General features: G+C 51.2%; 1 protein-coding gene across 1 annotated transcript in view; it reads right to left on the bottom strand.

Annotated features, from left to right (window-relative positions):
• Positions 1–930: 930 nt before the first annotated feature.
• lbr (lamin B receptor) overlaps positions 931–15,244 on the bottom strand; it is a 23,235-nt gene continuing 8,921 nt past the window's right edge. The window contains 11 exon segments of the mRNA XM_079753762.1: positions 931–2,245; positions 4,034–4,156; positions 4,976–5,056; positions 6,438–6,474; positions 6,476–6,607; positions 7,035–7,160; positions 8,289–8,392; positions 8,576–8,770; positions 8,850–8,904; positions 12,175–12,371; positions 14,080–14,251. Of these exon segments, the coding sequence (XP_079609888.1) occupies positions 2,085–2,245; positions 4,034–4,156; positions 4,976–5,056; positions 6,438–6,474; positions 6,476–6,607; positions 7,035–7,160; positions 8,289–8,392; positions 8,576–8,770; positions 8,850–8,904; positions 12,175–12,371; positions 14,080–14,251 (1,383 nt within the window). The 3' untranslated portion in view covers positions 931–2,084.

Here is a 15,244-nt window from a genome sequence, read left to right as displayed (position 1 = left end):
GTTTGACTTCCTCGTGTTTATTTCTTTTACACTATAGTGGATTTCTGCTGGTGTCAAATACAAAATACACAATGGATAAATAGCGTTCTTGGTATACATGTTAAAGCCAGTAAGTTCTTTCGTCTTACACAATATTCTTGCGATGTTACCAGACCGTACTGTTCTTTCACCAGTCTCACAAATAAAGCGCACATTTTAAGCTGCAGCCTTACTATGAGTTGAGTTTCAGTGTGGTGTAGTTCAGAGTTCCTCCCGAAGAGAGCGCTTTTCTGTGTTCCGAGGCTGGCTGTCAAACAGCAGCACTGCTTTTGGGGAAGATAGTAGTCACTGTCCACAAGGAACTGTTCGATTTATCCGGGACCAACTTTTTACATGACACAGTTACACAAATGTATTATATTGCGCATTTTACCACAAAGGGGGAATGATATGAGTTTGTCCAGACCTGAGTTTTTGTATTTGCGCACTGAGCTAAACGAATAGTCATGTGAACGCTCAATGCTGCTATTTATCCGTGGGAACTTCTTATTCTGATGTCGTGTGATTTGTAATGTCAAGTTTAACTTCCGACCACATCTTATCCGCCGTCTCCTGAACGCATCTGAGAAAGTTTCTCATCATTTCTGGAGAGCCGAGGTCCTCTGAAACCTGATGTCAGTTTGCACTTAGTGTTGTCATGTGAATTGTACCGCCGTGGATAAGGCTCGATGATGTCCGTGTCTCAGTGGCGAGCACCGTTGGATGACCCTCCGGGTTCGAGTCCTGCCTGTGTGTATTACCATGGAACCATCATGTAAACCAAGAGGGTCTTGACACCTTCGTTTGAAGGGGACTTTACTCGTCTTAAAGTAATATCATGCAGTGTGACGTCACGATGATGACCCCCCATAGGTCCGATTTTACATCCCATGAAAATAAAACATCAACAACTCGCAATGCTACAGATTTTATTCCAAACGTCCACACAGAATGAGCTGCAGCAGTCCGGACTTTGTTCCTCCTCCGACCGGGTATGAGGCGGGCCTGACGGTAGGAAGTCTGGCTGGACACCTCGACAGAAGTCCAAACTAGGCGGCGGTTTGGTGTTGGTTTTATTATAAAATTAACTTTAAAGCTAGAATACAAAAGCAACTTTAAATATCTACTGAGAAAAATACCTACTGCATGATTTAAAAAAGCATATTTACATTGCATTCAGTCACGACGGAACGCCGTCCGGTCCAGGAAGGTGATGGTTCAAGGCGGCTGTGTTGCAGCCATCATACCGGAGCAGGGGCGTAGGAATGAGTTACCATTGGTAACCCTCCTTTATGCCAGTAAAAATAAGCAACCATTTCCAATCGTAAGTCCTGAAAAAATAGCGTTGGTCATGTTGGGAAGCCGTAGAAATACTGGGAAGTGCTAACACGGGGAAAGGTTAAATGAGGGTCACTTTGCGCTACGCAACAGCGCCCCACGCAGGCCGGTCTGAGGTAGCGCAGCCCAGACGAAATTATACAATGAATGGATTTCATCAAGAAAACAAAATGCGTTTCTTTTCACAATAGTGCATTTCTCTAAATCAAAAACAACACAATGTTGGTCACTCTATAATTAAGACTAAAAATGACCCATAAAAATGTGAACGTTGAATCTTCACGAGTTCCTCGATAGGAAGGCAGTTGATCCTGAGAAAGAAGTTAATACTGTAGCTCTGCCCTCCAAATACACGACACCAGGACTCTTTTCACAATAAAAGCCATATACCAGGACTCTCTTCAAAATAAAAGCACCATTGTTCCACCTCTCAGAAACCTTGGGTCCTGAATCGGACTGAGAGAAGGGCTCAGTTCCAATTGGTGAATTAAAACGGCTATATACAAAATATACACCCTAACGATTCATCAACGCAGTGGCTTGTTCCAGAGATTCAAACATAGCAAACTTTAAAAACAACTTCTAGCAAAAATGAACAATATTCCAAACGGTCCGTCGGCCAATCAGGTGGAGGCGTGTCTCTGCTGATAGGTTTAGGACCAAGTCTCTGGAGCCAGCCGGGGGCGGGTCAGGGGTCAGGGGTCGGGGGTCAGGGGTCAGGGGTCGGTCTAGTAGACCCCGGGGATGATGCGGTAGGGCACGGCCCGGCAGTAGTCGTCCCAGGCTGAGCCGTACTTCCTGCGGCACTCGGACGTGTCGCGGGCGTCGCGGTGCACCAGCAGAATGATGAAGTAGATCATGTAGTACCACGGCAACAGGTGGCCGAAACCTACACACACACACACACAGGTAAACATCATGTAGTACCACGGCAACAGGTGGCCGAAACCTACACACACACACACACAGGTAAACATCATGTAGTACCACGGCAACAGGTGGCCGAAACCTACACACACACACACACACACACAGGTAAACATCATGTGGTACCACGGCAACAGGTGGCCGAAACCTACACACACACACACACACACACACACAGGTAAACATCATGTGGTACCACGGCAACAGGTGGCCGAAACCTACACACACACACACACAGGTAAACATCATGTAGTACCACGGCAACAGGTGGCCGAAACCTACACACACACACACACACACACACACACACACACACACACACACACACACAGGTAAACATCATGTGGTACCACGGCAACAGGTGGCCGAAACCTACACACACACACACACACACACACAGGTAAACATCATGTGGTACCACGGCAACAGGTGGCCGAAACCTACACACACACACACACACACACACACACAGGTAAACATCATGTGGTACCACGGCAACAGGTGGCCGAAACCTACACACACACACACACACACACACACACACAGGTAAACATCATGTGGTACCACGGCAACAGGTGGCCGAAACCTACACACACACACACACACACACACACACAGGTAAACATCATGTGGTACCACGGCAACAGGTGGCCGAAACCTACACACACACACACACACACACACACACAGGTAAACATCATGTGGTACCACGGCAACAGGTGGCCGAAACCTACACACACACACACACAGGTAAACATCATGTGGTACCACGGCAACAGGTGGCCGAAACCTACACACACACACACACAGGTAAACATCATGTGGTACCACGGCAACAGGTGGCCGAAACCTACACACACACACACACAGGTAAACATCATGTGGTACCACGGCAACAGGTGGCCGAAACCTACACACACACACACACAGGTAAACATCATGTGGTACCACGGCAACAGGTGGCCGAAACCTACACACACACACACACACACACACACAGGTAAACATCATGTGGTACCACGGCAACAGGTGGCCGAAACCTACACACACACACACACACACACAGGTAAACATCATGTGGTACCACGGCAACAGGTGGCCGAAACCTACACACACACACACACACACACACAGGTAAACATCATGTGGTACCACGGCAACAGGTGGCCGAAACCTACACACACACACACACACACACAGGTAAACATCATGTGGTACCACGGCAACAGGTGGCCGAAACCTACACACACACACACAGGTAAACATCATGTGGTACCACGGCAACAGGTGGCCGAAACCTACACACACACACACACACACACACACAGGTAAACATCATGTGGTACCACGGCAACAGGTGGCCGAAACCTACACACACACACACACACACACACACAGGTAAACATCATGTAGTACCACGGCAACAGGTGGCCGAAACCTACACACACACACACACACACACACACACACACACACACACACACGTAAACATCATGTGGTACCACGGCAACAGGTGGCCGAAACCTACACACACACACACACACACACACAGGTAAACATCATGTGGTACCACGGCAACAGGGGGCCGAAACCTACACACACACACACACACACACACACACACACAGTTAAACATCATGTGGTACCACGGCAACAGGTGGCCGAAACCTACACACACACACACACACACACACTAATGCGGTGACACGGCCCTGATCTGTAGTGGAGGAGATGCATCAGGAGAACTGACCACAGGGGAGGGACCAGGCCAGAGCCATGATCAGGTCTCCCAGGTAGTTGGGGTGTCTCACCACCCCCCACCAGCCGGACACCAACAGACTCTTCCCCGTCGCCGTTGGGATGCTCTTCATGTCTGAGAGGGTGAGGGGGGGGGGGGAGAGAGAGAGAGGGAGGGGGGAGGGAGAGAGAGAGAGAGAGAGGGGGAGAGAGAGAGAGGGGGAGGGAGAGAGAGAGAGGGAGATTAGGGAATGCCTTGTTTGATGCCGTTGAGAACGTCTGGACTGTGTATCTACATCTCTATATCTCTGTGTATCTATCTCTATGTCTCTTTATCTCTGTGTATCTATCTCTATGTCTCTATATCTCTGTGTATCTATCTCTATCTCTCTATCTCTGTATCTGTGTATCTATCTCTATATCTTAGTGTATCTATCTCTATGTCTCTATGTCTCTGTATCTGTGTATCTATCTCTATATCTCTCTGTATCTATCTCTATATCTCAGTATCTGTGTATCTATCTCTATCTCTCTGTATCTATCTCTATATCTCAGTATCTGTGTATCTATCTCTATCTCTGTGTATCTATCTCTATGTCTCTGTATCTCTGTGTATTTATCTATATGTCTCCATATCTCTGTGTATCTATCTCTATGTCTCTATATCTCTGTATCTGTGTATCTATCTCTATATCTCTGTGTATTTATCTCTATATCTCTGTGTATCTATCTCTATATCTTTGTGTATCTATCTCTATGTCTCTATATCTCTGTATCTGTGTATCTATCTCTATATCTCTGTGTATGTATCTCTATATCTCTGTGTATCTATCTCTATATCTCTGTGTATCTATCTCTATGTCTCTATATGTCTGTATCTGTGAATCTATCTCTATATCTGTGTATCTATCTCTATATCTCTGTATCTGGAATCTCCATGCGGGGAGGGTCTTACTGGCGAGGGAGGCGTCAGCCGGGTTCCTCCTGAAGGAGTTCTTCTGGGAGTTTGACTGCCTGAAGATGTAGAAACCCAGGACTGGAGGAAACACACACACACACGGTTATATACAACACAAATCCCACCACACACAGACAGCTCCACCACACACGGTGACCCACCAAAGTGTGGTAAACCCGGTGCAGAGCGGGGTTCTCTGCCTGCAGCCCTATTCATCTATCGATTCCGCTCCATGTTCCGCGGCCAGCCGGTTTAAAGGGACAGTGACTCTCCACTGGTGGGTCGCGACCCGCTTATGGTCAGCTGAGGCATTTTGATGCCTTTTAACCTCAAACTGTGTTAGTACACGTTTCAAAGGCTGTTTCACTAGGGTCAGAGGGATTCCTGCAGCTCATGTTGTCATCTCTCCATGAAGGCAGAGCCGATTACTGCATTATTGGTAAACAGATATCGTATTTTGGTCATGTCCTAACGACTGGTCCAGCAGAGAGAGAGAGAGAGAGAGAGAGAGAGAGAGAGAGAGAGAGAGAGTAAAGAGCCACAGAGAGAGGGGGAGATAGAGCCACAGAGAGAGGGGGAGATAGAGACACAGACAGAGGGGGAGATAGAGACACAGACAGAGGGGGAGATAGAGACACAGACAGAGGGGGAGATAGAGACACAGAGAGAGGGGGAGATAGAGACACAGACAGAGGGGGAGATAGAGACACAGAGAGAGGGGGAGATAGAGACACAGAGAGAGGGGGAGATAGAGACACAGAGAGAGGGGGAGATAGAGACACAGAGAGAGGGGGAGATAGAGACACAGACAGAGGGGGAGATAGAGACACAGAGAGAGGGGGAGATAGAGACACAGACAGAGGGGGAGATAGAGACACAGAGAGAGGGGGAGATAGAGACACAGAGAGAGGGGGAGATAGAGACACAGACAGAGGGGGAGATAGAGACACAGAGAGAGGGGGAGATAGAGACACAGACAGAGGGGGAGATAGAGACACAGAGAGAGGGGGAGATAGAGACACAGACAGAGGGGGAGATAGAGACACAGAGAGAGGGGGAGATAGAGACACAGACAGAGGGGGAGATAGAGACACAGAGAGAGGGGGAGATAGAGACACAGACAGAGGGGGAGATAGAGACACAGAGAGAGGGGGAGATAGAGACACAGACAGAGGGGGAGATAGAGACACAGACAGAGGGGGAGAGACAAGGCCGCAGACAGCTCTGCTTCCTCTCGAACCTGGCTGAGGGTCAGCGGGGGAGGGGGATAGAGGGGGTGAGGGAGAGAGTGAGAGGGGGTGAGAGGGTTAGAGGGGGAGAGTGGGAGAGAGGGAGAGGCTGAGAGGGGGAGAGAGGGAGAGGGGGTGAGGGGGAGGGGGAGAGAAGGAGGGGGGGAGAGGGTGAGGGGGAGAGAGGGAGAGGGTGAGGGTGAGAGGGTGAGGGGGAGGGGAGCACTGACCTTTGAGGGTGACGATGGCCAGCAGGGCGGGGGGGGGGCAGGCCGTGGGGGTGCCCCACCAGGTAGAAGGCCTGCAGGCTGTAGGTGAATGGCACCCACACCAGGTCCCCGAAGGCCAGCATGAAGCCGAAGCCATCGTGCATCAGGTCCATGGTGGTCAGGATGGCCTCCTGGGGAGACAGGGCTTATTATGGGATGGCCTCCTGGGGAGACAGGGCTTATTATGGGATGGAGGGGGAGACAGGGTTTATCATGGGATGGAGGGGAGACAGGGCTTATTATGGGATGGCCTCCTGGGGAGACAGGGCTTATTATGGGATGGAGGGGGAGACAGGGCTTATTATGGGATGGAGGGGGAGACAGGGCTTATTATGGGATGGAGGGGGAGACAGGGCTTATCATGGGATGGAGGGGAGACAGGGCTTATTATGGGATGGCCTCCTGGGGAGACAGGGCTAATTATGGGATGGAGGGGGAGACAGGGTTTATCATGGGATGGAGGGGAGACAGGGCTTATTATGGGATGGCCTCCTGGGGAGACAGGGCTTATTATGGGATGGAGGGGGAGACAGGGCTTATCATGGGACGTGTGAATACCTCGTTCCAGAGGCTGTCCACCACGTAGAGCAGCTGGAAGGCGTTGACCAGCAGCATGGCAGGAGAGGGACAGCTCAGACCCTGGAGACGCATCTCAGCCACAGCCAGGGAGGTGTTGATCACACACTGGAGAGGGAGGGGGAGGGAGGGAGAGGGGGGAGAGGGAGAGGGGGAGAGGGGGGGAGGGGGAGGATGGGAGGGAGAGGGAGAGGGGGAGAGGGAGGGGGGGAGAGGGAGGGGGAGAGGGAGGGGAGGGGGAGGGGAGGGAGAGAGAGGGGGAGAGGGAGAGAGGGAGGGGGGGAGAGGGAGGGAGGGGGAGGGGGAGAGAGAGGGGGAGAGAGAGGATGGGAGGGAGAGGGGGAGGGAGGCAGGGAGGGGGAGGGAGGGAGGAGGGAGGGAGAGAGAGAGGGGGAGAGGGAGAGAGGGAGGGGAGGGAGAGGGGGAGAGGGAGAGAGGGGGGAGGGAGGGAGGGAGAGAGAGAGAGAGAGGGGGAGAGGGGGGAGGGAGGGACAGGTCAGTGTGTGTAGCAGAGTACCCACTGCTGTCTGTATGCAGACCCATCGTGATACCAGGTATATTTCTCCAATAGCAGCAGCTAGTGAGCAGTGCATTGTGCTGTCACCACTCCTGCGGCTCCCCTTCTGCCCACCAGGGGGAGCCCCCCTATAGACCCAGAGACGTGAGGCTGCGGCTCCCCTTCCGCCCACCAGGGGGAGCCCCCCTATAGACCCAGAGACGTGAGGCTGCGGCTCCCCTTCCGCCCACCAGGGGGAGCCCCCCTATAGACCCAGAGACGTGAGGCTGCGGCTCCCCTTCCGCCCACCAGGGGGAGCCCCCCTATAGACCCAGAGACGTGAGGCTGCGGCTCCCCTTCCGCCCACCAGGGGGAGCCCCCCTATAGACCCAGAGACGTGAGGCTGCGGCTCCCCTTCCGCCCACCAGGGGGAGCCCCCCTATAGACCCAGAGACGTGAGGCTGCGGCTCCCCTTCCGCCCACCAGGGGGAGCCCCCCTATAGACCCAGAGACGTGAGGCTGCGGCTCCCCTTCCGCCCACCAGGGGGAGCCCCCCTATAGACCCAGAGACGTGAGGCTGCGGCTCCCCTTCCGCCCACCAGGGGGAGCCCCCCTATAGACCCAGAGACGTGAGGCTGCGGCTCCCCTTCCGCCCACCAGGGGGAGCCCCCCTATAGACCCAGAGACGTGAGGCTGCGGCTCCCCTTCCGCCCACCAGGGGGAGCATGTGACCCACTCACCCAGCCGATCAGCCCGGGGCGCATCTCACAGAAGAACTTGAGGTCAAAGGTCCCGATGCGGGGGTTCAGCTCGCGGCCCTTGAAGAAGTCGTACATCAGGCTCCCTGCGGCGGGGGTGAAAGGTCAGCTCATTGATTTAAAAGGAGCCGGTCGGGGTAAGACGGCCGGACAGCGGGGATCGAACCCACGGCCTTTCAGCGCGGAGTCGGGCCGCCGCTGGCCGCTCTGCCCTCTCCTCCTTAGGGCATGGTGATCGTCATGGTGATGGTCACGGCGACGTCCCTCACCCGAGTCGCCCCCCAGAGCGCGCTCCGGGGCGGGGGCGTGGCAGGAGCGGGCGTACAGGTAGACGCTGAGCAGCAGGGAGAGCAGGAAGGAGGCGCTGGCCAGCTGCAGGAAGTGGGAATGGATGTAGGAAAGGTCCACGCCCTGGTGCACCGCCGCCGCCACGGCAACGCCGCTCACCACGATGGCAAAGAACCCTGGGGGGGGGAGGGGGGTGAGACAGGGCTAGACCAGCACACAGACCAGTGTGTGTGTGTGTGTGTGTGTGTGTCTCACCGTTGGTTCTGTACTTCAGTCTCTCTCCAGAACGCAGAGGCATGCCTTCACTCAACTGGAGATGAAGAGAGAGAGTAAAGAGAGAGAGACAAAGAGACAGAGGGAGAGAGTAAAGAGAGAGAGACAGAGACAGAGGGAGAGAATAAAGAGAGAGAGACAGAGGGAGAGAGTAAAGAGAGAGAGACAAAGAGACAGAGGGAGAGAGTAAAGAGAGAGAGACAAAGAGACAGAGGGAGAGAGTAAAGAGAGAGAGACAGAGACAGAGGGAGAGAATAAAGAGAGAGAGACAGAGGGAGAGAGTAAAGAGAGAGAGAGACAGAGACAGAGGGAGAGAGTGAAGAGAGAGAGACAGAGACAGAGGGAGAGAGTAAAGAGAGAGACACAGAGACAGAGGGAGAGAGTAAAGAGAGAGAGAGACAAAGAGACAGAGGGAGAGAGTAAAGAGAGAGAGACAGAGACAGAGGGAGAGAATAAAGAGAGAGAGACAGAGGGAGAGAGTAAAGAGAGAGAGACAAAGAGACAGAGGGAGAGAGTAAAGAGAGAGAGACAAAGAGACAGAGGGAGAGAGTAAAGAGAGAGAGACAGAGACAGAGGGAGAGAATAAAGAGAGAGAGACAGAGGGAGAGAGTAAAGAGAGAGAGAGACAGAGACAGAGGGAGAGAGTGAAGAGAGAGAGACAGAGACAGAGGGAGAGAGTAAAGAGAGAGACACAGAGACAGAGGGAGAGAGTAAAGAGAGAGAGAGACAAAGAGACAGAGGGAGAGAGTAAAGAGAGAGAGACAGAGACAGAGGGAGAGAATAAAGAGAGAGAGACAGAGGGAGAGAGTAAAGAGAGAGAGACAAAGAGACAGAGGGAGAGAGTAAAGAGAGAGAGACAGAGGGAGAGAGTAAAGAGAGAGAGAGACAGAGACAGAGGGAGAGAGTGAAGAGAGAGAGACAGAGACAGAGGGAGAGAGTAAAGAGAGAGACACAGAGACAGAGGGAGAGAGTAAAGAGAGAGAGAGACAAAGAGACAGAGGGAGAGAGTAAAGAGAGAGAGACAGAGACAGAGGGAGAGAATAAAGAGAGAGAGACAGAGGGAGAGAGTAAAGAGAGAGAGACAAAGAGACAGAGGGAGAGAGTAAAGAGAGAGAGACAAAGAGACAGAGGGAGAGAGTAAAGAGAGAGAGACAGAGACAGAGGGAGAGAATAAAGAGAGAGAGACAGAGGGAGAGAGTAAAGAGAGAGAGAGACAGAGACAGAGGGAGAGAGTGAAGAGAGAGAGACAGAGACAGAGGGAGAGAGTAAAGAGAGAGACACAGAGACAGAGGGAGAGAGTAAAGAGAGAGAGAGACAAAGAGACAGAGGGAGAGAGTAAAGAGAGAGAGAGACAAAGAGACAGAGGGAGAGAGTAAAGAGAGAGAGAGACAAAGAGACAGAGGGAGAGAGTAAAGAGAGAGAGACAAAGAGACAGAGGGAGAGAGTGAAGAGAGAGAGACAAAGAGACAGAGGGAGAGAGTAAAGAGAGAGTTAAGATAGAGAGACACAGAGACAGAGGGAGAGAGTAAAGAGAGAGTTAGGATAGAGAGACACAGAGACAGAGGGAGAGAGTAAAGAGAGTTAAGATAGAGAGACACAGAGACAGAGGGAGAGAGTAAAGAGAGAGTTAGGATAGAGAGACACAGAGACAGAGGGAGAGAGTAAAGAGAGAGTTAAGATAGAGAGACACAGAGACAGAGGGAGAGAGTAAAGAGAGAGTTAAGATAGAGAGACAGAGAGACAGAGGGAGAGAGTAAAGAGAGTTAAGATAGAGAGACACAGAGACAGAGGGAGAGAGTAAAGAGAGTTAAGATAGAGAGACACAGAGACAGAGGGAGAGAGTAAAGAGAGTTAAGATAGAGAGACACAGAGACAGAGGGAGAGAGTAAAGAGAGTTAAGATAGAGAGACAGAGAGACAGAGGGAGAGAGTAAAGAGAGTTAAGATAGAGAGACACAGAGACAGAGGGAGAGAGTAAAGAGAGTTAAGATAGAGAGACAGAGAGACAGAGGGAGAGAGTAAAGAGAGTTAAGATAGAGAGACACAGAGACAGAGGGAGAGAGTAAAGAGAGTTAAGATAGAGAGACACAGAGACAGAGGGAGAGAGTAAAGAGAGTTAAGATAGAGAGACAGAGAGACAGAAGAGAGGGAGTAAAGAGACAGAGTTAAGATAGAGAGACACAGAGAGAGAGTAAAGATAGAGACACAGATAGAGGGGGAGAGAGATAATAAAGAGACACACAGAGACAGAGGGAGAGTATAGACCAGACTAGGGTTCGACCGATATGGATTTTTTAGGGCCGATACCAATACAGATTTTTTATCATCAGCCTTAGCTGATAACCGATACGACGATACCAATTTTCTTGAGCCGATATTTGGAGCCGATAATACCCTGGAAATCCAGAGTTCTCGCGAGAGCAAAATTTGAATTTGCCCAGCGAGTCACTCTGGGAACGAGCAATATACTGGTGTATATTCTGGGCCCAGAACATTAATCAATCACACCGATGTATCAATATAGGCGGGCCAAAAGCGTTGCTGTTTTACAGACCGGATACGGCAAAGTCTTATCTATTGGTTAGCTCCACTGGTCTGGATACGTCACCCCTTGTATTCTTTTGATATTTTCAAATGCATGCTTGGTGCGGCCCCTCGAGTTGGGCCATTTTCATTACCTGTTGCCAGACCCTGCAGCTTTCTAGACGTGGGTCTGGATTTCCAGGCTAAGCCTCCCTCAATTTGCATCATAAAAATGACACAATGATGATAACAAATGTTACAATGTCTCAGTTTAAAAATAGAACATTTATTAGTCTGTAAATCAAGCCGAAAAATAATAATAATAATAATAATAATCGGCCGATACCGGAAAAAAATATCGGTCGATCACTAGACCAGACCATAACCAGAGAGTCCCAGTAAAGCAGTAAGTAAGAACCAGAGTCCCAGTAAGGCAGTCAGTCAGACCCAGAGTCCCAGTAAAGCAGTCAGTAAGAACCAGAGTCCCAGTAAAGCAGTCAGTAAGAACCAGAGTCCCAGTAAGGCAGTCAGTCAGACCCAGAGTCCCAGTAAAGCAGTCAGTAAGAACCAGAGTCCCAGTAAAGCAGTCAGTAAGAACCAGAGTCCCAGTAAGGCAGTCAGTCAGACCCAGAGTCCCAGTAAAGCAGTCAGTAAGAACCAGAGTCCCAGTAAAGCAGTCAGTCAGACCCAGAGTCCCAGTAAAGCAGTCAGTCAGGCCCAGACTCCCAGTAAAGCAGTCAGTAAGGCCCAGAGTCCCAGTAAAGCAGTCAGTAAGGCGGCCGTACCTTGCCGACGGGCAGCAGGTAGAGCAGGGCCTGGAAGAGGACCCAGAGCAGGACCAGGGCCAGAGCCTGGGGGTCCCAGAAGGCCTCCAGGGGGGGCAGCGGCGGGGGGAAGTTGATCAGGCTGGGGTCCTCCAGGTTCACCTGCAGGATCACAAACAGCACCCAGCACGGCAGGAACAGCAGCCACAGGTAGGCCCCTGGAGACACAACACCGGGTTAGACTCCAGCAGGTAGACAGTCCATAATGACCCTACACCAGCAGATAGACAGGACCATAATACTGTCCCTACACCAGGTTAGAGTCCAGCAGATAGACAGGACCATAATACTGTCCCTACACCACGTTAGAGTCCAGCAGATAGACAGGACCATAATACTGTCCCTACACCACGTTAGAGTCCAGCAGATAGACAGGACCATAATACTGTCCCTACACCAGGTTAGAGTCCAGCAGATAGACAGGACCATAATACTGTCCCTACACCAGGTTAGAGTCCAGCAGATAGACAGGACCATAATACTGTCCCTACACCAGGTTAGAGTCCAGCAGATAGACAGGACCATAATACTGTCCCTACACCAGGTTAGAGTCCAGCAGATAGACAGGACCATAATACTGTCCCTACACCAGGTTAGAGTCCAGCAGATAGACAGGACCATAATACTGTCCCTACACCAGGTTAGAGTCCAGCAGATAGACAGGACCATAATACTGTCCCTACACCACGTTAGAGTCCAGCAGATAGACAGGACCATAATACTGTCCCTACACCACGTTAGAGTCCAGCAGATAGACAGGACCATAATACTGTCCCTACACCAGGTTAGAGTCCAGCAGATAGACAGGACCATAATACTGTCCCTACACCAGGTTAGAGTCCAGCAGATAGACAGGACCATAATACTGTCCCTACACCTGGTTAGAGTCCAGCAGATAGACAGGACCATAATACTGTCCCTACACCAGGTTAGAGTCCAGCAGATAGACAGGACCATAATACTGTCCCTACACCAGGTTAGAGTCCAGCAGATAGACAGGACCATAATACTGTCCCTACACCAGGTTAGAGTCCAGCAGATAGACAGGACCATAATACTGTCCCTACACCAGGTTAGAGTCCAGCAGATAGACAGGACCATAATACTGTCCCTACACCAGGTTAGAGTCCAGCAGATAGACAGGACCATAATACTGTCCCTACACCAGGTTAAGAGTCCAGCAGATAGACAGGACCATAATACTGTCCCTACACCAGGTTAGAGTCCAGCAGATAGACAGGACTATAATACTGTCCCTACACCAGGTTAGAGTCCAGCAGATAGACAGGACCATAATACTGTCCCTACACCAGGTTAAGAGTCCAGCAGATAGACAGGACTATAATACTGTCCCTACACCAGGTTAGAGTCCAGCAGATAGACAGGACCATAATACTGTCCCTACACCAGGTTAGAGTCCAGCAGATAGACAGGACCATAATACTGTCCCTACACCAGGTTAGAGTCCAGCAGATAGACAGGACTATAATACTGTCCCTACACCAGGTTAGAGTCCAGCAGATAGACAGGACCATAATACTGTCCCTACACCAGGTTAAGAGTCCAGCAGATAGACAGGACCATAATACTGTCCCTACACCAGGTTAGAGTCCAGCAGATAGACAGGACCATAATACTGTCCCTACACCAGGTTAGAGTCCAGCAGATAGACAGGACCATAATACTGTCCCAGCGAAGGTCAGCCACCAGGACACACCCTAACTGTAACCAGGAATACTTGAGTCTTCACATCAAATCGGATCAACTCACCCTCTCCCCCCCCCTCCCCTCTCCTTACCCCCTCCCTCCCCCCCCCCTCTCCTCACCTCCTCCCCTCCCTCTCTCCCCCCCCACCCTCCACCCTACCTATCCGGCCTCCAAAGTCCAGCGGGGTGCTGCGTGCGGTGGGCGGAGCCACCGTCTGCTTCACCTCCTCTTCCTCCCCCTGGGTGGCGGGGTCTACGGCCTTGTCGTCCTTGCGGCGCCGGAGGTTATAGCGGCTCTGGCCCTTCTCCGGCTCCGCCTTGGCCTCCGTGTTCTGGGAGACAGGGAGAGAGGCCGTCGTTAGGCAGTGTGGTCTCTCTGGGTATCATGAACAGCCAATCACAGTACTGGACTCTGGTGGCCCAACGTCACACAGCCAGACACCGTCTGAAACACCTGTTATTATATTAGATATAGGCCTGTTATAACATGTTATTATATATATAATAACATGTGTCGCCCAGACCAGGAACATGAGGTGTGTTCATCTTCCACAGGTTGTAACCTGAGGGGTTAAAGGGACACCATCTCGGCTGGCTATTTTGTCACAACACGTGTATGAATCAGTACTCTCAGTATAGAAACAATTATATGAAAGGGTTAGCCTAACCCTAACCCTAGCGGTACAGTCCCCTTTAGGCTGCCAGTCATGAGTTACAGGTGGGGGTTGGAACAGAGCTGTGTCCGTTGTAGCTCAGCCTGCTTGGTTGCACACAGCTGTACTGACTCAGACGCTAACGCCTATCACATGCACCACATTCCCTCCATCTCCATACTACTCAACCTCATCGCTCTCTGTCTGCATACTGAGAGCTAGACCTCATCGCTCTGTCTCCATACTGATAGAGCTAGACCTCATCTCTCTCTGTCTCCATACTGATAGAGCTAGACCTCATCGCTCTGTCTCCATACTGATAGAGCTAGACCTCATCGCTCTTTGTCTGCATACTGATAGAGCTAGACCTCATCGCTCTGTCTCCATACTGATAGAGCTAGACCTCATCTCTCTCTGTCTCCATACTGATAGAGCTAGACCTCATCGCTCTGTCTCCATACTGATAGAGCTCAACAGCGTCCTGTCTCTAAAGTGATAAAGCTCAATCATTTCCTGTCTCCATGCTTCTAGAGCTCAACCACTTCCTGTGTGAGGTAGGTACAGAGAAGAGGGAGTTGGGCAGGGAAGAGGGAGAGAGACAGAGAGAAGAGGAATAGAGTGAGAGAGAGAGACAAAAACACAGAAGAAAGAGGGAGTTGGACAGGGGAGAGA

Source organism: Pollachius pollachius (assembly GCF_949987615.1).
Source record: "Pollachius pollachius genome assembly, chromosome: 16".
NCBI classification, from domain to species: Eukaryota; Metazoa; Chordata; class Actinopteri; order Gadiformes; family Gadidae; genus Pollachius; species Pollachius pollachius.
The sequence above is the reverse complement of the archived record's forward strand: the minus strand, read 5'-3'. Positions and strand labels throughout refer to the sequence as shown.